The following is a 23,103-nucleotide window of genomic DNA, read 5'->3' as shown; positions in this document are numbered from 1 at the left end:
GGTACGCTGAATGCATTAAAGCAGTGTTACTTTAACTTTCCGAATTACTTATTAAGAGAGGCAGGTCAAATATATATATCAAAGAATGAATTCAACAGCGGCTCCATTTAAACACGTGTAATGCACATAGTTTCATGCAATGCCTTGTAAATAAAGAGTGAATCATTGTAACCGAAAAACAAGTATAGATAAAACTGATTGGCTTGGAAGATGAAAACTGAATTAAATTAGCAAAAGTTATTCCAGAATATCGCTAAATGGGGTAATACTGATGGAACAACAGAGCATTATCAACTCTTTATGTTTATAAACAATTACAGTTTTGTCATAGGTTGCATCTTCTGTGGGAACATCTTTATGACACGTAAATTCAAGAATGAATTGCTAAGTCAATCCAGTAATTGACCCACAATCACGATGAAGGCGAAAAAGGGTACAAAATGTACATATGTAAAATATATGTATATTTATATATATATATATATATATATATATATATATATATATATATATATATATATATATATATATATATATATATATATATATATATATATATATATATATATATATATATATATATATATATATATATATATATATATATATAAATATATATATATATATATATATATATATATATATATATATATATATATATATATATATATATATATATATATATATATATATATATATATCTGTGTGTGTGTGTGTGTGTGTGTGTGTGTGTGTATTCTAAACAGAGGTCCAAGTCAAATACGAAGATTTTGATAAATTCAAGTGATCGTAATGTAGCATTCGAGTGACTGTAACGATACATACAAATTGCATGGCACAATCTAGGAAAATCTTTCTGCTTGGCAAGAAGGGATAGGAATTGTCATGTAAACATTTCGCGCTGGGTTTTAGCGGATCAGCTTTTCGTTATCTTCAGTATAATATGAAAACCTTGCGGTAAAAAGATAAGATTGAGAAATAAAGTCAACACAACTTCAATGCCCCGGCTTTGCTTAATAGTCTGTGTTAGGGATTTTTATGTGGTAAATCACAGAATAAGATATTATTATTATTATTATTATTATTATTATTATTATTATTATTATTATTATTATTAGAGACTAGCGAGCTATGGTCCTAGAATCTGGCAGCACTCCCCGGGAGGATTTTGTTTAGTCTGATTGACTGTGAATTATCTGCCGCCACGACTACCAGGGCCACTGACGCGATTTGTTCTTGAACGAGATATGGAAACTATAACAAGAAAAGCTTCTAAAAGCTGGAATATTAAGTATGAAGAGAGCAAAAGTTGAGCTGAGAAGTAAAAGACAAAAATCGAGCGATCGGGACGCTGCAAGGAAGTGTGACGTACAGGGCACGCTGCTTTATCTTACACCATCATGGAGAGTTGTAAGATAGAACAACAAATCCTAAGGCTCCGAGACTTTAGTGGAATATTATCGGATGTTGGTCACAGTGAAGCAATTGCTGAACTCCTGGCTCCGTCTTCGAGGGGACTTTTTTTTTTTTTGAAATACACGTGAATCCGTGGGTCACACTGACCAACAGCAAAGAGAAAGAAAGGAGCAGTGTAAATTTCTTTAGATAATCATACTTGCACGTTAAAGGTGCAAACTCACTCTTAGTACAAGTAGAATTATTATATCAATGATTGGTTCCAACCGCATGCGTGTTGTTTCTACATTTACCCGAATCCCCAAAGGCCAAACCAGCAAGCCTGAATAGAACCCATTGTTGTTGGAGGAATTTGAGGTTTTATTTCATTTTTTATGGCGCATTCTAGTTTTCTAGCTTAATCGTAAATTCTGAAGAAGGCTGGCAATTTGGTTCGTGAAAAACGACTCTTTGTTTAGGAAACAAAACTAAATGAGTTACCTCCAGAATGTCTAGTCTTTGTTCAGGAAACAAAACTAAATGAGTTACCTCCAGAATGTCTAGTCTTTGTCCAGGAAACTAAACTAAATGAGTTACCTCCAGAATGTCTAGTCTTTGTTCAGGAAACAAAACTAAATGAGTTACCTCCAGAATGTCTAGTCTTTGTCCAGGAAACTAAACTAAATGAGTTACCTCCAGAATGTCTAGTCTTTGTTCAGGAAACAAAACTAAATGAGTTACCCCCAGAATGTCTCTTTCTATGAGCTATTGGATTACAAATTTTTATCAGCAGGAAAATAACAGATGCCAGTACAAAAGTTGACGAAACATGGGGCCACCGGCTGGCCCAGAAAGAGAACCCCACGTGTCACCTCAAAATTTTTCATAGGTTAATTACCACATATAAGTGGGGTTGCATGTCATATGGTAGAATTGCTGACAGCCGAGACGTAATGACAAAAAACCTATTAAGGAAGCATGAAACAGTACGGACATACAGTAACAAGAAAACTAAGGCTTATGTCGATAGAATGATTATGTGGTACACGAAGTGACGAGTTTATTCACACACACATCCCACGAATAAGCGCGTATGCGCGCACATACATGTTAACAGTCTTTATCTGCACACGGCATAAGTAATTTGCAGTATACTAAAAAACATTTCTATGCAACAGGTACCTTTAAACAATGGAAAATCAATATGTTCCCTGCAACAAGTAATTGCCTATCGTTTGGACTGAAATGACAAAGTTTGCGTTCGCTCTAACGCCTTTTATCAATTAGTTTCCAGTTGAAATAAACATTCTTATTCATCTTTTTGTTTGTGCAGTCTTTCACTTGTGCTGCAGCATAGCTATAAACATCCATTTTATTCTATTTGTCCTGCAACTCAAGCAAAAATCAAGGCTAGGATCTAAGGATTCTATGTTAGGTTTCACCATGAAAATCGAGTTGTAAGCAAGACATGGTTCTTTCTTTAGCTTTCTTAAATAAATAGAAGGCTGAACGTCCAATTGTTTTTAATAGGAGATAATTCAGTCATGTAGCATGTTACGTTTTGAAAAACAACCGGTCTCACTTTTGAAACTATTTGCCCAAGAAAAAGACATTTTGCCCATCTACAATACATTTGCTCGGGTACAAAGAGGAAAAGAACTCATGTGTCCAGGTACAAATGGTAGAAATTCTATTTTCTGCCAAGGTAAAGAGAAAAAAAAAGGCATCAGATATCCAGGTAAATAGAAGTGGAAATCTCATTTATTCAAGTAATAAGAGAAAAAGACCTCATATGTTCAGGTAAACATAAGTAGAAATTCTATGCACAGGTAAAAAGGAAAAGAAACATTAAATATCCCAGCAAACAGAGGTAGAATTTTCATTTGCCAGGGTAAACAGAAAAAGACCTTATATATTCAGTCAACATAGGTAGAAAGAGAGAAAGAGACCACATTAGTTCAGGTAAATAGCAACAGAAATTCCATTTTCTCAGGTAAAAAGAGGAAGAGGTCTCATTTATTCGGATAAACAGAGGTAGCAGACCATTTGCATCTCGGGGAAAAAGACAACGAAACTCCAGAAACTCCATCTGCTGCTCAGTTAAAGAGAGAAAGAGAATTCACAAATTCAGATAAATAGGAGCGAAAATTCCATTTCTTCATAAAAAGAGGGAAAGAGATCTTATATATTTAGGCAAATACAGTTAGAAACTTCATTTGCTTAGATAAAAAAAGGAAAAAGACCTCATAATATTATTCAGTAAGGAGAGGGAGATAGTCTATTTGCTGCTCAGGTAAATAGAGAAATAGACATAATGAATTCTGGTAAACAGCGATAGAAATTCCATTTGCTCAAATAAAGAGATAAAGAGACGTCATAATTCATTTTACTCAGGTAACGAGAGAGAGAGAGAACTCATTTATTCAGACATCCAGAGATTGGAATTCCTATATATATTTAGGTAACTTGAAGTAGAAATATCATTTGATTAGGTAAACAGAGGAAGAGACCTCATATATACAAAGTAAATCAAAGTAGAGAATTAATTACTCAGAGGAAAAAGATTGAGCATTCTATGTTTCTAACAGAGGCTTAGATCCAATTTCATCTGGTAAACAGGGGTTGAGACCTCTCATACTAAGTAAAATATTGAAACTCTTTTTTCAGTTAAGAAAGGAAAGACCCCATTTGCTGAGGTAACCAAGAAAAGATTTTCTATACATTTAAGAAGGCAAATTCGAGGTCTCATTTGCCCATGTTAGAAGAAGGAGAGAGATCTCACATAGTCAAGTAAACAGAAGCAGAGATCCCAAATGTTCAGGTAAACAAGAACTCAATTGTTCATTGGAACAAAACTATAGACTTTCACAAGAAAGGAATAGATTGTCTGAGAATAATCTATTTCTTTTTCAATTTCATTTCCTTTTTGATGTCTATTGACAACCTAGCTATTGAGACCAAGTGACTGATTGCATTTGATCAGGAAATAGTTTCAAGGTTTGCGCTGCAAGCTCGAATGGAAACTGCACACATGTCTGTAAATCGGTGGCTATTCTGGCGAAGAGCAATTAGCCCTGATATACAATGTTGTCTTATACGTTGAGTCATGCCTGCTTCATTCCAGATGGTGAACTTCACCGAACTACTGATTCCTACTTTATTTCATCGCTTTCCGCTAATTCAACCATCTAACTCTCGATGGATGCCGACAAACACAAACTTACATAAAGTTAATAATGTCACATTTCAGAGACGTGGATTGAAAGAATTATTCGAAGTATGGGGGTTTATTCTTTCCCTTGGTCTCTGAATAATCAGCGTTTGTTCTTTTTCACGAATTGCGTTTCATAGCGCCCTCTCCGTCATACACTTAGGCGATTTTGTTACTGCTGATATTTTATGTGCTGTATTCCGATAAAAAGACGCCCAGTTTCGAGTACGTACCATTTTTACTGATTCTAATGTTGCTCAAATGTACTTGTTAACTGGACATTCTTTAACAACGCCAGTTCTGGATTCTGTATATTTTTCTCGCACAAGTTTGATTCATGAACAGTACCGGGGTCATATTTTGTTTTCATTTAAGTTTTGATACTTCAATCAACATGTGTCCAAATATTATTGAAAATGTTGATTGTACTTCTGAAGTGTGTGCTGTTGTAATATCACGTCAATTATCAGTCGACGGCAACAAAATATTTGCTGCTCTGTTGGCTTTCCTACTAATACGTTAAGTAACATTAGTTCTGGTAAATGCTTGGATGGGTTGCCATTAAGAAATACCAAGTATCGTCGGCATATTAGTCCCTGTAATTTCCGTAAACCATCCCCTTCAAAAGGAAAAGGCGGGCATACGGCAAAAAGGCCATCAATCAATGGTAATTACTTGACATTGCCAGCAAGAACACGGAGCGTGTCTGACTGACACAAATCATCACAACATATGATTGGAATGCCTAAGGACCCCATGACCACGTTCATTACGCTTGCCTTCGCCGTTATCTAAAGGTTTCATATCTTATTCTAAAGTTCATATCGTTGCATATCTGAGGGGTTCTCTTTTGAAAAACCTTTGTCGTCAATCGCCTATTCAAAGCATCGTGCAAAAACTAAAATATAATAGGCTACGAGCTATTACCATTACTCCTTGTAACTGAAAATAAACTCTATCCTTGCAAGTGACTGACTAATCCGAGGCCCTGTAATTCAGACAGAATATGTATACACCGAGGTGGATTAAATTCATAGTTCAGGCTGCGCAAGAAACGAAATAAAAAAGAAACAATATCAGTCAATAAGGTGGAATGGCTGCTTTGATTAAATACTATTGATTACGACTGTAGTCATCAGAAGAGCTCTAAGAATCTTGATATTTGCTTTTGCTTTCGCTCACTGCTCGTGTCTGCCGTTTCCAGATCCCAGAATGCTTCTAGAAAGCTGATAACGAATTCTGTTTCAGCGCCAAACTGATCGTTTACATCGTAAATTAACGGTGATAATCTTGAATTAACGGTGATAAAAGGAACATAAACCTCAGTCATTCATCTTATTTAGTGTGATAAAGGGGGCCCCTCCATGACGGGCGCTGAGACAGGTGAAAAGGCACTTTTTCCTTTTCTGTAATGTAGGCACAACTGGCCATAGATGTGTTTCTTGACACATATCTTTTTAACATTGCATTCCCAGAGGGCCTTTCCCATTTGGTGCTCAATGCTTTAAATCACACAGCTCCACTGATTTCTTTCAGGAACATTTGTCTCCGTGGTGTATTTCAAGCGAGCAACAAATTTCTAGATAAAAGTTGCCTCTGATGCTGCTACGTTATGTCGGCCGGCCTCAGCTTTTCACCTCTAGGCCACAGAATTCCGAGACTGTTCTCATGGTTACTTTTTTTTCGGTTTTTATCGGTGTTTCCTATAAAGGGCTCTCAGTAGAGCCGCTTCACTCTTCCTTTCTGTCTCTGCCATGTTACGCTCACGAAGTTGCTGCTGGTGAATTATCTGTTATTCACTAAGTCATATGAGTATCCTTCGACTATGGGAAAAGTTGTGTAGTAGACCAACTGGAAATTACCCTTCGTTTTACTGTAAGATTTATATCACTGGTCATGATGTCAATGCAGGAAAAAAAGAAAACCCATTGAAAAATACTGGGTACACTTTATGAGGGAACAGCGATATATATATATATATATATATATATATATATATATATATATATATATATATATATATATATATATATATATATATATGTATGTTCTCGTGGATCTTAGATATTAAGGCTTTAACTTTCTAGAACTTCTTTCATGCTACCTGTACAGAACTCTCAGGGTCTTCATCTCCTCTTCCTCCCAACACTTGAAAGTTATACTCTTTAGGCTACTACCCTGTTCTCCTACATTCTTTCCTCGTGACCAATCCATCTCAAAATACTTAGATTCATCCTTTCATCTTTTTTACCAAATTACAGTTCTCACTGTCCCAGTTTTTGGTACACCACGATACCTCGCAACCAGTTCAGTTCATCAGCTTCAAACATTTTCGTTCATTCTCATACAGTGCCAAAAGAACACTACTGTAAACTTGAGTTAGCCTAATAAATACCTTCATATTTTACTCTTAGCCGCCGCAGAAGCTCCATGTCTTCTCAGTTTTCTACACCTGCCATGCTCCCTTCCTTGCTTCACCCTCCATAATCTGCTATCTTTACCGTTTACAACGATGACAGTAAATTTAATCTCAAACTGGAAAGACTTTCAAAGCCCTTCACTCGTTTCTGCAGTTTATTTCATCACTCCTATATCATGCGTATACGCCAGTCCATTCATGCTCCGTACATGACCCATTATCTAGTCCCACAACTTTTCGCGCACATGCACCCACATGAGCGCTCGCGCGCACACGCACGCAGCCGTGGCTGAGAGTTTCATACAGCATTATACGCTGTACAGAAAACTCGATTGCGCCGAAGAAACTTCGGCGCATTTTTTACTTACTTTCTTTTGCTTATAATAAGGCATGGGACAGTAGGTCTTCGCTTAAAACGAACAGCAACGGTCATTCGCGTATAACGTACTCACACACACACACATATACAGTATATATGTGTGTGTGTGTGTGTGTGTAACAGTGCTAACCTCACGTGGTATTTGTGATTCTGAAAAAACTGTTTGAATAATGAAAGACTAATCCCCCAGTAATCATTACTGTACGTTATACGCGAATGGCCGTTGCTGGTCGTTTTAAGCGAAGACCTACTGTTCCATGTCTTATTATGAGCAAAAGAAAGCGAGTGAAAATGCGCCGCAGTTTCTTTGGCGCAATCGAGTTTCCTGCACAGCGTATAATGCTGAATGAAACTCTAAGCCACGGCCCGGTGGTGGCCTGTGTTTTTGGTACCTATAGCGGTGCCAGACGCACGATGATGGCTAACTTCAACCTTAAATAGAATAAAAACTACTGAGGCTAGAGGGGTGCAATTTGGTATGTTTGATGATTGGAGGGTGGATGATCAACATACCAATTTCCAGCCCCCTAGCCTCAGTAGCTTTTAAGATTCGAGGAGTCCATCAATTTTCTCACTATGTGCGCTGTTATTATTATTATTATTATTATTATTATTATTATTATTATTATTATTATTATTATTATTCCTTTTTGAAATGAGGAAGATAGCCTAACGGATGTTGACTCTTGTAAACCCGGGGAAACAAAGAACAAGTGTGAGAGTTATTGATCATTGTGACCAAAAATAAAAAGATCAAAGCACATTAGCATGAGGGGTACCGTACTTGCATGACAGCGCAAAAGGACAGAAAAAGTGCGGACGGACAGACAAATAGCCATATCAATAATTTACTGAAAAAGAGAGGGATAAACCACGCACAAGTCAAGTTACTGATAGACAGTCGTAGTTTGTGTTTTGCTCAGTTGATTGGCATACCTGTGCTTCTGAGTTGGTGACCAAAGAACCTCTGTACTGTGGCTTTTCACATTCTCAGTTCAGAATTTCCTTGTGGGAGGGAACACTTTGTTACGTTTTACCTTGCCTCTTTATTTTAGCGTTTAATGATCACTTTCTCGTTCATATTTTTTTTGTATTTCATGAGTGATGCTTACCTATATCATGAATTCTAGTTATTCAACGATATAATTGTTCTGTGAAAATTTGTTTATGGGCGTTCAATGTCTTCTGGCGTGCTCCATAATGGAGGCTTTTAATAATAATAATAATAATAATAATAATAATAATAATAATAATAATAATAATAATAATAATAATAATAATAATAATAACAGTAGAAACACTTCTCATCATCTGCAGAATCACCTAAAAAGTACAACAATATTTGGCAAAAATGCTTATTTTAGTTTCCTGATTAACTCTAATACCAAGAATGAACGCCGCAAACTTGAATAGTGCGAGTGTAGAACTGACTGTTCCTTATGACTGATAAATCCCCCTGCCCCATCCAGGATTCGAACCCGGGACTTTGGTTGAGAAACAACGATAAACGGTAAACTTTGATCAATCGGCTATCGGGAGAGATATAAGTTAATATCGACTCTGCTGTAGGGAATCTTGTGGAATTCAGGTTCTGTGTTCAGAATCGACATCAACACATCTCCATCGTGGTAGTTGATTGGTAAGTTTGTAACAATTGACTAACTATGAATTTTTGTCTCTTGAATACTCGTGATTTTTATTTATAGCCAAAAATAGTCAAATGCTTAATTCACTGTATCTTGGGAATAACTTGTACCCAAAGGGAACTGCTACCCCAACCAGAATTCAAGCAGAGGCCAGGTTCGAATGCAGGCCGGGCAGAAGCATTATAAATTTCATTCCGTTTGGATGTAAGCTATTTCCAAGGTGTAATGACTTCAGTGTTCAACGGTATTTGTGGGCTATTTTTGGTGAATAAAAAAATCATGCGTGGATAAGTGACAAAAATTCATATATATATATATATATATATATATATATATATATATATATATATATATATATATATATATATATATATATATATGCATATATATGTATATATATATTTATATATATATATATATATATATATATATATATATATATGCATATATGTATATGTATATATATATATATATATATATATATATATATATATATATATATATATATATATATATAATATATATATCCCAATACATATTCTACAGATGTCGAGTTTTCATATAGCTTCATGGGAATTTTTATGCTATAACTGAACACACTCCTCTTATAGGTCAGAGCCCAAAGAACTTAAAAGGGTCCACATTTCTCCGCAGACATGCGTCACTTAATCTGAGCATTATCTGCAGAATATAACATTTTTCTAATAATTAACTGTTTTGTGTTTATTGTCGGCTAATTTGTTTAAATTACATAATCAAATCTGTCATTAACCAAAATTACGAGAAAAGTAGAGACCAAGTTTGAAATACAATAGCCATAAAAAATAAATAATTTTACTTTTTTTTTCTTGAAATGAAATCCTACAACTTTTCTTACCCGGCAGAGGGATTTACAACTTAACTGCCGAACAAAACAGTCATGCAAGTAAAAATTAAAACAAAAGTGTGAAATCAGCTTAAGTTAAAATCAACAGTAGTTACGCAGGAAAGAATGAAGATAGCCATAGATACGAGGAACATGAGGGAAAGCTTTCGTAAAACCAATCGCCTTGGAGCGATTTGCACATTATCAGGGGGACTGGCTTCTTAGGTGCCTCAGTTGGTTAGTCGGGTGCATGACCTCATTCTGTTCGGTTCATCGTCCGTGTGGATACATTCTTGTGAGCATACTTCATATAGATATTATATATATATATATATATATATATATATATATATATATATATATATATATATATATATATATATATATATATATATATATATAGTATATGTATGTGTGTGTGTGTGTCTACACACAAAGATACATACATATAGATGTACGTATGTATATATATATATATATATATATATATATATATATATATATATATATATATATATATATATATATATATATATATATATATATATACATATATGTATAACTGAATCACGAAAACATGGAACGTGATGAATATATAAATAAAGATAAAATTCACGAAGGAAAGGGAAACACTGGGGTACTGCGAGGCCTTTCGACTCTTTCGTCCTTTACTTAGAGTCTGCTAAGTAAAGGACGAAAGAGTCGAAAGGCCTCGCAGTACTCCAGTGTTTCCCTTTCCTTCGTGGATTTTATCTTTAATATATATATATACAACCAAGGTGCAGGCAGGTGAACACCAAGAGCGACATCAAATCACAGGTTGACTGAGGAAACAGGCCAATTTCTACATTTATCTTAACCACTGGGTCTTTCTTTAAGTATAAAGATCGGTTATGTCCCGTCTTGACCTCTAATGTAATATATGAATATCCCTTCCCAAAGTGTAACTCTGGGACATGTGGAATCTACGAAGAGGTCACTGAGAGTCAGAATCAATTCTCATCGTGGAATAAATTTTCGTACAGGAAGTAAGCTCCCCAGCCCTGAGCGTTCCAATATCAGAAATCATGCAAAAGTTTGCAAAACCCATAAGAGAGACGATTTATATATATATATATATATATATATATATATATATATATATATATATATATATATATATATATATATATATATATATATATTTATATATATATTATCAAATCCACGTCAGAAGGTGAGTGAAAACCGGGACTTTGAACAAGTACTTTCGTAGTTTATTCCACATTTTCCAGTTCACTCTGAATACAAAAGAAGTTGACAGAGCCCTATATACCAAAACAGAAGGGGGGCGGGGTTACATTTTGTTAATGTGGGCAGCATGTTCTTGAAACAAAAAAGATAGGGACAAAGCATCAAGGGATAATCCATGGTGGAGATTAACATTCCTGGTGGACGTAACTTCAATAAACAGAGTTTCTAGCAGATTCTTTTTCCAGTGATTGTTGACCTTGTAGATTATCGTTGACTTATCCCAGTTCATCACATAGCCTGTCTTAAGCCAATGAACTGCAATGCCATTATTTGATAAGCGTCTTGAAATGGCATATTTGTGTTGGGAGCTTCTCACTTTTAGTCCTTTTGATGTTTGACCAATATAAATCTTATTACATTCTTTGCAAGGAATACTGGATACAATATTGTTTGAATTGGGTGCGCTATTCTTAATTAATTTATTTCTCAAAATAGTATTATATTTAAATATTAAGTTAATATCAATAGTTTTTAAAATGGGCACTGCAGGAATGAAATTAGGATGAAAATTAATAGTAACTTAGTATTTACATATGATAATATTTTGAGAATAAACTAATTAAGAATAGCCTGCCCAGTCCAAGCAATACTGTATACAGTATTCCTTGCAAAGAATGTGATAAGATTTATGTTGGTCAAACATCATGATAGGCTAATTAATAACATGAAAAGTGAACTTCGAAGTGATGAAAAGGAAATAGTGCATGTATTTCCTCCCTGTGTTATCCAGACAATCTGTCATCTCGGAATTTTAGTTAGGCACATTTAGAACCCATGTGGGTTACCCAGCAATTTTTTTGTATCGCTGGAGTTAAAATTTCTCTCTCTCTCTCTCATAGAGATTAGGAATTCGTTCGGCAAGCGTATTATTTCCTTTGCAGAGTAAATTTTATAACAGCGTAGGGTTTTGTTAAGGCCGCATGAGCCAAAATTTTTGTCTAGCATTTGCTCTTATTTAATTTCTCAATAAAATGCTGCATATGATAAATTCCATTCCACTAAGGTTAATTCTCAGTAAATACGCCGTGAAGAGACCACTCCCATTATTCATTGTCCCAGTCGAGAGGAAATTTTCCAAAAGGTTTCACTCACCCAGGTGTGCAATACCCATTCATTTGGCTGAGACAACCTTTTTGTTTGTTTCCTGTTTCCCTCACTCAGAAGGCCGCGCATGTGCCGACCCCGTCATAACAACCCCAGTTGCACGTGACTCTGAACCAGTAAACTAAAGAGGAGCCCTCAGTCTTGGCAAAACCGATCACATGCCAACTACAGGTCCAGTAACATAATTTCCTTTCTTTTTGCTAACATGATCTCAGCAAATGTAACTTTCCCCATGCATGGTAGATTTAAGATTTTTGTACTCGTCATATTCTACTGCATTTAATTTCGTGCACTTCAAAATAAGCACAATCTTTTCCACATCACATTTTATGTATTTTTTCCTTGGCTGAGAAGCCAGCTAATCAATCATTCACACATTTAATTGTGTATACTTAGAAGCTACTGCTTCCTATTTGCCCAGAACAATAGGATTTTATAACCATTTGTTTGATCAAGTTAAATTCAAAACCATACTAACAGTATCCAATTCTATGTAAGCCTGGTTATTTTAACCGCATCGGCTAGCTACGGCAAATCTCTGCATATTCATTCATTTAGGCTTGCATTAAACCTTGAGCTACTTCTAAGTACCTGAGACTTCATATACATTCATTAGAAGAAAAATCTAAGTCCATATAAGACTGTGTATCTGTTCACATCGAACACCCAAGTCCATTTCGAGACCTTATATCTGCTCATTCAGAACAACCTTGAGTTTTTTTGACATAGTGGATTCGTTCATTAGAAAAACCCGGGTCTTTTTAGACATTTTTAATCCATTCATTCAAACACCCTGAGTCTTTTCTAGACTTACTGAATCTGTTCGTTCGAACACCCTGAATCTTTTTTAGACATATCGAATCTGTTCTATCGAACATCCCTGAGTCTTTTCTAGACCTACTGAGTCTGCTCATTCGAACATCCTTTGAGTCTTAGACATATTGAATTCATTCATCATGAACATTCTTTGAGTCTTATTCAGACATATTGAATTCGTTCATCACGAACATCCTTCGAGTCTTAGACACACTGAATCTGTTCATCACGACTTTGAATCCTTTCAGACATATTTCACTTTTAGCACGTTCCTAAGTTTCCAGGAACAAATATAGTCATTCATTCTAAAATTCTAGGTCACTCAGGTCAAAATTAGACTGAGTGCCAGTGCCACATCACCCGAAACATGGACACTCAAACTTGTCCGTAACGCACTGACCACTCCCTTGTGCCTAATCCATTATTGTCATATTCAAGGGTCACACCCCTCTCAGCACCATCTCAAGATGTCTTAGAACACCAGAGCCCTGCAAAATGACAAGTTCAAGTTCTACATGGAGGCTGGGAAGGAATTGGAACTGAAAGGCCTAGCCCTGAAGGAGTGGGTCCAAGAGAGGCTAAACTCTGCCAAAGAAGAAAGGGAGAAAGAGAGAATAGCTCAGGAGAAAGAAAGACTAGCTCAGGAGAAATAAGAGGAGGCAGAGAGGCAGGAGAAGAAGAAAGAAAGAATAGCTCAGGAGAAACAAGAAGAGGCAGAGAGGCAGGAAAAGGAGAAAGAGAGGCAGTAGAAGGAGAATGAAAGGCAGGAGGAGAAAGAAAGAGAAGAGAGGGAAAAAGAAAGGTCTCATCAGCTTGCAATGGCAGCCCAAGGCATGCACAACACACCAACGCCCTCTCCACATTCGACCTCAGCAGTGTAGGCTCCCTCATAAGAAAATGGGACTAAGCTGAGCCTGAAGCCTGGCTTGCCCATGTCAAAAAGGCCCTGAAGACCTATAAGCCCTCCCCTGATGAAGTGTCCCTGATCCTGGAGAATCACCTTGAGGGAAAAAGTGCCATTGCGTTCAATGCTCTCTGCCCCGAGGACCAAGGAGACCTCGCCCTCATCCGCCAAGCCATTATAAAAGCCTTTGAGATAACTCCCAACCATTGGAGGCAACGGTGGAGAAAAATGCCAAAGAAGCAGGCCAAACCTGGCCAGAGTGGATCTGCAAAAAGACACAAGCCTTAAAACAATGGCTAGACTCTCTCAAAGCCACTAGTGTGGAGGATGTCCTCAAACTTTTCCAGCTCGAGGACTTTCTGTTCTAAGCCTCATCAGCGCTCGCTACTCATCTATGCAATGAGGCTCCTAAAACGGTGTCCAAGTGAAGTTGTTGGGCCGACATCTGGGACACCAACCATCCTCATCTAGCAGCAACTCAAAAATGGGCAACCCCAGAAGAAACCAGTGTGTGTGCATTGCAAGAAACCAGGGCATCTCATAGAGCAGTGCTGTATACAGGATGAACTTCAACAGAAGGTACCAGCTAAACCCCAGAACAGTGCCACTCAGAGCAAACCCGCCCAGGGCCACTGGGCGAAGAGTGACTAACCCACTACCTACCACAGAGCAGGACAAAAAAGATTTCAGCATAGCAACTTGCAAAGACTGTGGCAAGATGGGCCACGCCTCCGCGAACTATAAGTTCTGCCTGAGATACACTGCTCCCAAGGCAGTTCAAACCACAGTCCACTCGAAACAACCCACTGAGTGGTTAAGCCTCGAAGCTATAGCCATCGCTGAATCTAGATGGCTCCACTCCCTCTCAGATACTGCCGAACGTCACAGATACTGGTGCCAAGGTTAGTCTCATTGTACGAAATGAAGTGCCACCCGATGCCACTATTTGTGAGGATGAAAGAATGACCTCTGCTGGATGAATGGAAGTGTGACAGATCTTCCTACAGTCTGCCTTCGAGTCACCACTGGTGACCCCTGTCATGAAAAAGACCACCTATTCGGCATCATCCAATCCCTCGCTGCTGGGCGGCCCCTGCTCTTGGGCCAAGATCTAGTCCAATGGAGGGACACCACAATCCCTCTCAGGTGTATGACTGCTATGTTTCCTGAACCGTCTGAGGAAGAAGACCTTTTACCTAATGATAACCCCTCCTCCCGATGATATCAACCTGGCACAAGTGTCCTGGCTGCACAAACAGCCTGGCACTCCTCACGTTGAACCTACTTCTGAATCTGCAGTCGCCCTCCTAATCACAGGAGCGGATGCATCAGTTCCCTCTCTGAGCCAGGAACAACTCATTCAAGAGCAGACCAAAGACGCCACCCTGCAGCACCACCGCTCAGAAGCAGCTACTACAGAGGAAGAGTTCAAGGACCTAGTCAAGGATGACTTCCTCTTCCTTCTTGAAGATGGAATACTCTACTGGGTCTCCCGGGGAAGGACGGAGCCCACTTCCATCCTACATCGGCTAATGGTAGTTCCGCCGTCTCTACAACCTAATCTCCTACATGTGGCACATGAAGACCTTGGTGGACATTTCAGTGCTGCCCGGACCACTCAAGCCATCAAGGGCAAGTTTTACTGGCCCAGCCTCCGCAAGGCAGTTAAGGCCTTCATTGCCTCATGTCCTACATGCCAGATCACTGGCAATCCCTATGAAGTCATCCTTAAGGCCTCAGTAAAAAACATCCCATCAATAGGAAACCCCTTCAAGGATGTCTGTGTTGACTATTTCACGCCCGTAGGGTGTATCAAAGGCAAGTTTGGGAACAGTCACTGCCTGATGATCATTGATCGGTTTACTAGATACCCCAAAGCCATACCCGTATGGAGCGAAAGCTCCAAGAATGCAGCGAAAGCCCTCATTCAATTATTTTGTTGCTTCAGATTTCCTGAAACGATCCAGACTGACCAAGGGCGACATTTTATTTTGCAGGAGTTCCTTGACAGCACGGCAAGCCATAGTGTCAAACAAATTCATTCTACGCCATACCGTCTGGAAAGCCAGGGGATCACAGAATGTTTCCTCCAGACCCTGAAGTCTACTCTATCCAAGCTTGGTCACGAGGAAGGAATAAATTAGGGAGAACCTCCCCTACATCCTCTTTGCCATTCAGCGAGCAGAAACTCTGGGATACAGTCCCTTCGAGCTGCTCTATGTGCATTCTATCCAGGCCCCCTCAACATTCTGAACGAGGCCTGGGCTGATCCCACCACAGGCGAATGGGTGTCAGATCTCCCGAAGATCCAGCAGAAACTCTGAGCTGCCTGGGGAATAGCCCAAGCAAATGAAGCTGTGACTAAAGAACTCATTCCTTCGATATCAGCGAGTCGGTCCTCATCCTCATAAGGTCCTGGGAAAATGAGGGGACCTGAACTACCTGGTGAACTGCAGCAAAAGGAGGTCCTAGTGGCTCCATATTAATTTGTTAAAGCCGTACATTCCCCGCAAAGAAAGGAAAACCAAAGATCCTCCATTAACTTCAGGTGCTATAGTTGGCACTCTGTCTGCAGTGCCACCATCCTCATCCTGCGCCGCCTCGAAGTTATCACCCTGGGATTGGATGACATCAAGCGCTTGAGGTGTGTCAATTCCTGAATGAATACCCAGATGTCACCCAAGACAAGCTCGGATGCACGGCCGAGACCAAGCATAGCATAAAAGTTCCTGAGGGTGTCTGAATGATAGCTATGGGCTACTATAAGGTCAGTCCCAAAAAGGCCAAGAGAACTGAGGAACAAGTCAAGCTTCAGCTCCAGCTCGGCTTGATTGAGCGCAGTGAAAGCACATGGTCATCACCTGTCGTCTTAGTTCCCAAGAAAGAAGGGGGAGATAGGCTCTGTATTGATTACAGAAAACTTAACAAGGTCACACAGCCTGATCCTTACCCCCTCCCAAGGATCGAGGTCTGCCTAGGCAGTCTTGGGAGTGCTCGATACTTGAGCAAAATAGATCTTGTGAAGGGATATTGGGGGTACCTTTATCAGAGAAGTTGTGCCCACTGACTGCTTTCATAACTCCCAAGGGTCTTTATCAGTATAAAGTCATGCTGTTTGGTTTAAAGAATGCCCCAAGTTGCTTTCAGAAACTTATGAATAAAATCGCAGAGGGTATCAAAATCTATGTTGTCTACCCGACAACATAGTGATATATGCAAACACTTGGGAGGAGCACCTGAAAATTCTATGCCAGATCCTAGTAGCCCTCTTTTCAATTTGGTATTATTAAACAAAAGGCTGCAGCTGTTATAATATTTTGCTTTATTTCGTAACAATGTAGTTTCCATGCCTTCTCCATCATCTAACCGTGCTGGATCAAATGACATTGGCATAGCAATAAGAGCATGAATCAATGTTACTTTTTTGCAAGATTAACATATCCAGCAGAGTCCTGTTTCCTCTGAAATAAGCTGAGAGGTGAAATTAGTGTTTCATCACTTTTGTCTTCTTGACAAAGACAACATTTACTGCAGTCAATTTGCATTTTTGGTTTGGCATTCATGATAAGATACTTTGAACTTTAGTAGAGCTGGCTGAGGATTTATCCTTTTATCACCTTTGCTCACTTTTGTGTGTGGGATACAATTAGGTTCAACCTGTCGCCCTACATCTAACTCGACCATTCATCCAATATCGTTTAAATCCCATGCAATCTGTACACCATCTGGATAACGATAAAGCCCCCATCATCCTTGGCTTGACTCCCGCGCTGGCACATCTTGTTAGTTCAGGTGCAGCTATCTAATTTCTTTAGGTCTGACCAGATAGCATTTTGGATACTAAACTTGCAGTTTAGCTGATACTGAATCCCATGCTGAGTTTCACAGCAGTGTCCATCACTAGTGTGCCCTGGTAGTGAGCAACAGACACTCTCTTGGCTCTACTTCCATAGTTTAATTTTAGAGCTTTCCTATTCATATATGAATAGTCTCTACTCTGATATTGTGCTTCACCTGCCCAAAGCAACTGGTTTTTGGTGGTAAAATCTTCCGTTTGGAAACAAAGTTTGCAAACTGTTTGCAAACAGTTTGGAAACAGTTTGCAAACAGTTTGGAAATTGTTTGGAAACAAAGTTTGCAAACTGTTTGCAAACTGTTTGCAAACAGTTTGCAAACACTTTTTACCGTATATTTGTTTCCCATCCAGAATGGAAAACATTTAGTGTTTCTGTGAGTATATGTATCTATACACATGTATAATGTACGTATATATATATATATGTGTGTGTGTGTGTGTGTGTGTGTGTATGTGTATATATAATGCATATATACACTTAAACATTCATATTTATACATATGTATATGTACATATACATACACGCCAGAAGGAAGTCAGCATGACACGCTCCTTTCTAAAAACTTCCTCACCCATCTCTTCTTCTTTCTCTTGTCCCTCCTCGAGTGCATTAAAACTGCCAAGTAAAATACAGAGGTTACTGCACCAGCAGGCATCCTGACGACAACTGAGGTCTGGACAGGAAACATTGTTTGCAAACACTTTCCAAGCTGTTTGCAAACTGTTTACAAACAGTTTCCAAGAAACTGTTTGCAAGCAGTTTGTTTCCAAACAATTTTTCGTATTGTGGATGACCTTAGTAACTGGTTTTTGGTGCCGTCCTGCTAGTCTCTTAGTTGCTGTCTGCCAATTCCTACTCAGTAACAATAGTGTCGACAGGCTGCAAGATCGGCTTCATGGTTGCAGCTGGGACATTAATAGACAGAAAGAGCTTATCTCTTTGCCTTTGCTTCAATAGCAGCCTGTTTTAGTATCAAAGTTGAAATAAATGAATAGACCAAGCGTTTTTATGGTTTATGGTTGTTTTTGGTGTGCTGGCGGCCATCTTGAAAAAAATGGCGGCCATACTGGAATTTTTGATAGCTAGCACTTTTTCTCAAAAGGTGACGTATAGAGTATACTCATACCAAATTTCATGCTTGTATCATCAAATGAACAATTCTGGCCAAAAATCACATTAAGATGCTCCACTAAATTTCCTATGAAGATAAAACTCAAATCTGTGTACCATTTGAGGGTCTAAATTCATTAATTGCAGCGATTCAGCTCTGATCCAACCTGTATTTTTCTCTTTGTTTTGAGACTACAGACAGTTTCTTTACATCCTAGCATTGCCCATTACTACTATAATTACTCTCATGATAATAACCCTCCCGAGACAAGGCTGTGAACTTATATGATAGAGACAATGAACTGTTAGAATTAGCTCAAAATTCAAATATGAGAGCTTATTTTTTCAACACGTTACCATTGAAACTTTCTTTATACCGAGACATTGTCTGTTGTTATCATTTATCCTGTATTATTCATGTCAAGCATCCACTCTTACAAAACGTGGTAATAAGGTTATGGACTTGCACAGAGTACTTCCAAAGAATGCCTTTTCTAGACACACTGAAGCATTAGAAAACCAAAGGAAAACTTCAAATGAAAAGATACATGAAATCGAAGTTTTCATTTTGCAATCGTTTCCGTTACCTTCCGTAGGATACGGCACCTAACATAATAGCTGATCCCCATCGGTTGGCTGAGACTTGAAAATATTATGATTAACAATAGGCTGTCTTTCTGGCAATACATGCATAGTGTCATTTCAAGATAGTAAGAACATCTGTATTGCATAGAAATGTTTTGTAATCCGACCTCATTTTAGGCTGTTTTTGAGTGTAGGCATGCCTCCATTTTAATAACCAGAGAGCAATCATGATAAATCATTCTTGAATTCGTTCAAGGCATCATTAATAACGTAGAATGTGGGTAGTTGTCAATAAAGCGTTATTGCAAATAATACTGGCAGCTGTGCACAAAAGATAGCGCAATAAACTGGGATCGTTGTAAAATGTCCTATGTTAATGTAAACTGAAGGAACTTTTCATATTAAACAAACTTTGGCTAAAAGCCCCACGAATAATGTAAATTCTAACCAAAAATTTCTCTCGTTTCAGAGTGTGAATTCCACTATGAAATCCATCAGGTTACTAGCATTATTTCTAGCTTCAGGATTCCTGCTCAGCATTCGTGGAGAAATCACCGAAGCAATATGGAAGTTGAGAGGTAAGGGAGATTTCTTGTGAACTTAGATTCACTGACTGGTTGTAAGGCTCACGAGTGTTTGTGTCACCAAGAAGGCGGTCATTAAATGTTAAAAACTCGAATAACAGTCAAAAGTATTTCTAGATATTTCTGATGACAATTAATGGTGTATACTAAACACGCAAATGACTCTTCAGATAACATCTGCAAGCTTGCTTGGGAAAAAATACCATATGTATCTCTAAATTGTCAACACTAAGACGAAATCTATGAAGGAGAATTTTTCTCTTTCCTAAATTTAGTGATATACTTTTATTTATATATTATTCTATTGTTCATATTCTTATTTTTTATTGACAATCATATTTTCTTGCAAATGTTATGAACTATATAAATTGTCGAGCAAAGTGATAACTGCTTTTCCTCTAACAAGTTAGGAAAGACACTTTTTTTCTCATTTTTCTTCTCTTATTTATACTTTTATTTTTATTATATTTTAATCTCTACCATATTGCCTTGCAAATATTATGAACTATATAAACTGTCGCGCAAAGTGATAACTTTGCTTTCCCTCTAACAAGTTAGGAAAGATATTTCTTTTTCATAAGCTTCTTGTAAAGTAAGGTGACACTTTGCCCCTGTGATTTTGTTTCCCTTCTAACAGGCAATAAAGCTTCTTCTTTCACCTCCTTAGAGAAGGACCATCGCTACACACTACAAGGATCAGTGCTGGTTTCTCTGAAGATATCAAGAGTAGCTTGCGGGATGTTGTGTCACACCAGGCAAGACTGCATTTCTTTCAATCACAACAGTAAGTATGGTGGTGATTATTTTTTTGATGGAAAGTAGTTGGACAGCAAATATTTCGCTCTGATATGGGTAGTTCAAGGACACATTCGTGCGCTTTCAGAAAGGAATAAAATATACAGTAATTTAGAAATTTCTGTTTTCTATTATTTGCACAATATTTTACAAAAGACAAAATAATCTATTTTAAACTGCTTTTGTTTGATAGCGTGTTTGGACTATTGTTATTATGTATACAACTGTGTTAAGACTAATCAGAAAGTTGCAACTTCATTTGACTCACAAATCTCAAAAACATAGTTTGCCAAAAGTGAGAATACACAATGATATAACAAAGTCCAGGGCTAATCGGTAAAGTTTTATGTTTCATGTAAAGTTGAAAAAACCTTAGAGTAGAACAGTCACAAATTTCAAGATGTCAAACCACAAGGCAGTTTGTCAGTTAGGGAGTGCTAGTTGATATTTGTAAGACTGTGTCTCAGGAAAGGGATCTCATTTCTGTGAATCACCCTTAAAACATAATGTGAAAATAATATTTGATCATCCATTTGTCAGTAAAATGTGAACTTTTCTTGGATTTGTCAGCTCAGGCTCGTTAGCCATTAAAAGAGAAAAGATATAAGATCTGAAATACAAGGAAAATCTATGAATTAACAAAATTAGTTCCTAATTTTAATCAGTACTATAGCATTCCAAAGAAACCTTACGAAGCAAATTACACAACGAGTTTATTAGCACACACAAAGTAAGCTTACTAGGCATACGACAAATCAAGTTTTCAAGCAATCTACCCACAGAAGTAAGCATGGAATGTGAAATACTGAACACAGCCTTCCACAAACCAAGTGACACTACGTTGATTGCAGCTCCCGGATGGAACTACTACAACTTTTTGCCTCCAAGACCGGTGAGTAGGAATTTAATTTTACTGTTGATTCAACATACCTAACTATGTATCGACAAACTAGGTTTTGAACTGGGAAAACCTAAAACCAAGTACACTATCCTTCGTCAAGAAATTATATGGAGAGAGCTTTGTCTGTCTATGTAACAAAAACCTCTTTCTACTTTAGTTATGTCTATGTATGTAGTGTGGACACACTTCAATGCATTTCATCCATTTTGATAAAAGTTGTTCAAGGGGTCCCACATCAGGCCAAGTAATTCACTTCAATATAATTAACCCAATTAGATAAAAAAATTTGTTAAATAAGGTCGTATTTTATACTGTATATATATATATATATATATATATATATATATATATATATATATATATATATATATATATATATATATATATCCTTATCATGTGTAATATATGATAAAATGCTGTTCAAGAGGGTCACAATTCAGACAAAGCATAAAGCATTCATAGGCTTAATCTAACTGGAAGAAAACCTGTTAAACAGGGACTCTTACACTATACATAAACCTACACTGGATATAAACATAAAGGTGGTAAACTGCATCACATATCAGACTAAGAACAAATTTAATATGCTCAATCCAACTAGAAAGAAAACAAAAATAGGGTTACACATCAAATTAGGAGAGTGTTAACGTGTTTAATCCTGTTTAAAAAAACGCTGTTAAATAGCTCCGTCAAATGATAAGTTTGATCCAGCTTGATAAAAGTTGTTAAATAGAGTCCTGTATCATGCTAAGTGTTAAAGTTTAATACGCTTGATGCAACTAGATGAAAAGCTGTTAGACAGGGTGATATCTCATGCTAAACACAGAACTTTGACATGTTCAACCCAATAGGATAAAAGGTTGTTTAATAAAGTCACACATCTGTCCGAGTATAAAACCCTTAATACAGTTAATAAATTTTGATAAAAAAAATTAAATACGGCCACACATCATATTATCATACAACTTTAATATGCTTAATCCAATGTGTCGAATAAGGTTTAGCATCATACTAACAGCAGAACTTTATTATACTTTATCTGATTAGATAATAAGCTATTAAACAGGGTCACACATCAAAGCTAAGCTTGAATTTTCTCAATCCAATTAAAAGAAAAGCTGTCAGAGGGGGTCACACATCATATTATACATATAAGTTTAATATGCTTAATACAAGTCAGTAAAACCTGTTAAACTGGATTGCACATCAAGCTAAGCAAAAAACTTCAATATTCTTAGC

General features: G+C 37.4%; 1 protein-coding gene across 2 annotated transcripts in view; it reads left to right on the top strand.

Moving 5' to 3' along the window:
- Positions 1–23,103, top strand: part of LOC136825001 (uncharacterized) — a 41,712-nt gene that overhangs the window by 3,794 nt on the left and 14,815 nt on the right. The window contains exons 1-4 of one of the 2 annotated variants that reach the window (XM_067080997.1): positions 10,132–10,210; positions 20,054–20,162; positions 20,836–20,952; positions 21,746–21,855. In XM_067080997.1, the coding sequence (XP_066937098.1) occupies positions 10,166–10,210; positions 20,054–20,162; positions 20,836–20,952; positions 21,746–21,855 (381 nt within the window). In that variant the 5' untranslated portion in view covers positions 10,132–10,165. Of the gene's footprint in view, positions 1–10,131; positions 10,211–20,053; positions 20,163–20,835; positions 20,953–21,745; positions 21,856–23,103 lie in introns of those variants that run through there. The other variant, XM_067080998.1, reaches the window with a different exon arrangement.

This window comes from Macrobrachium rosenbergii, chromosome 36, assembly GCF_040412425.1.
Source record: "Macrobrachium rosenbergii isolate ZJJX-2024 chromosome 36, ASM4041242v1, whole genome shotgun sequence".
Lineage (NCBI taxonomy): Eukaryota > Metazoa > Arthropoda > Malacostraca > Decapoda > Palaemonidae > Macrobrachium > Macrobrachium rosenbergii.
The sequence above is the reverse complement of the archived record's forward strand: the minus strand, read 5'-3'. Positions and strand labels throughout refer to the sequence as shown.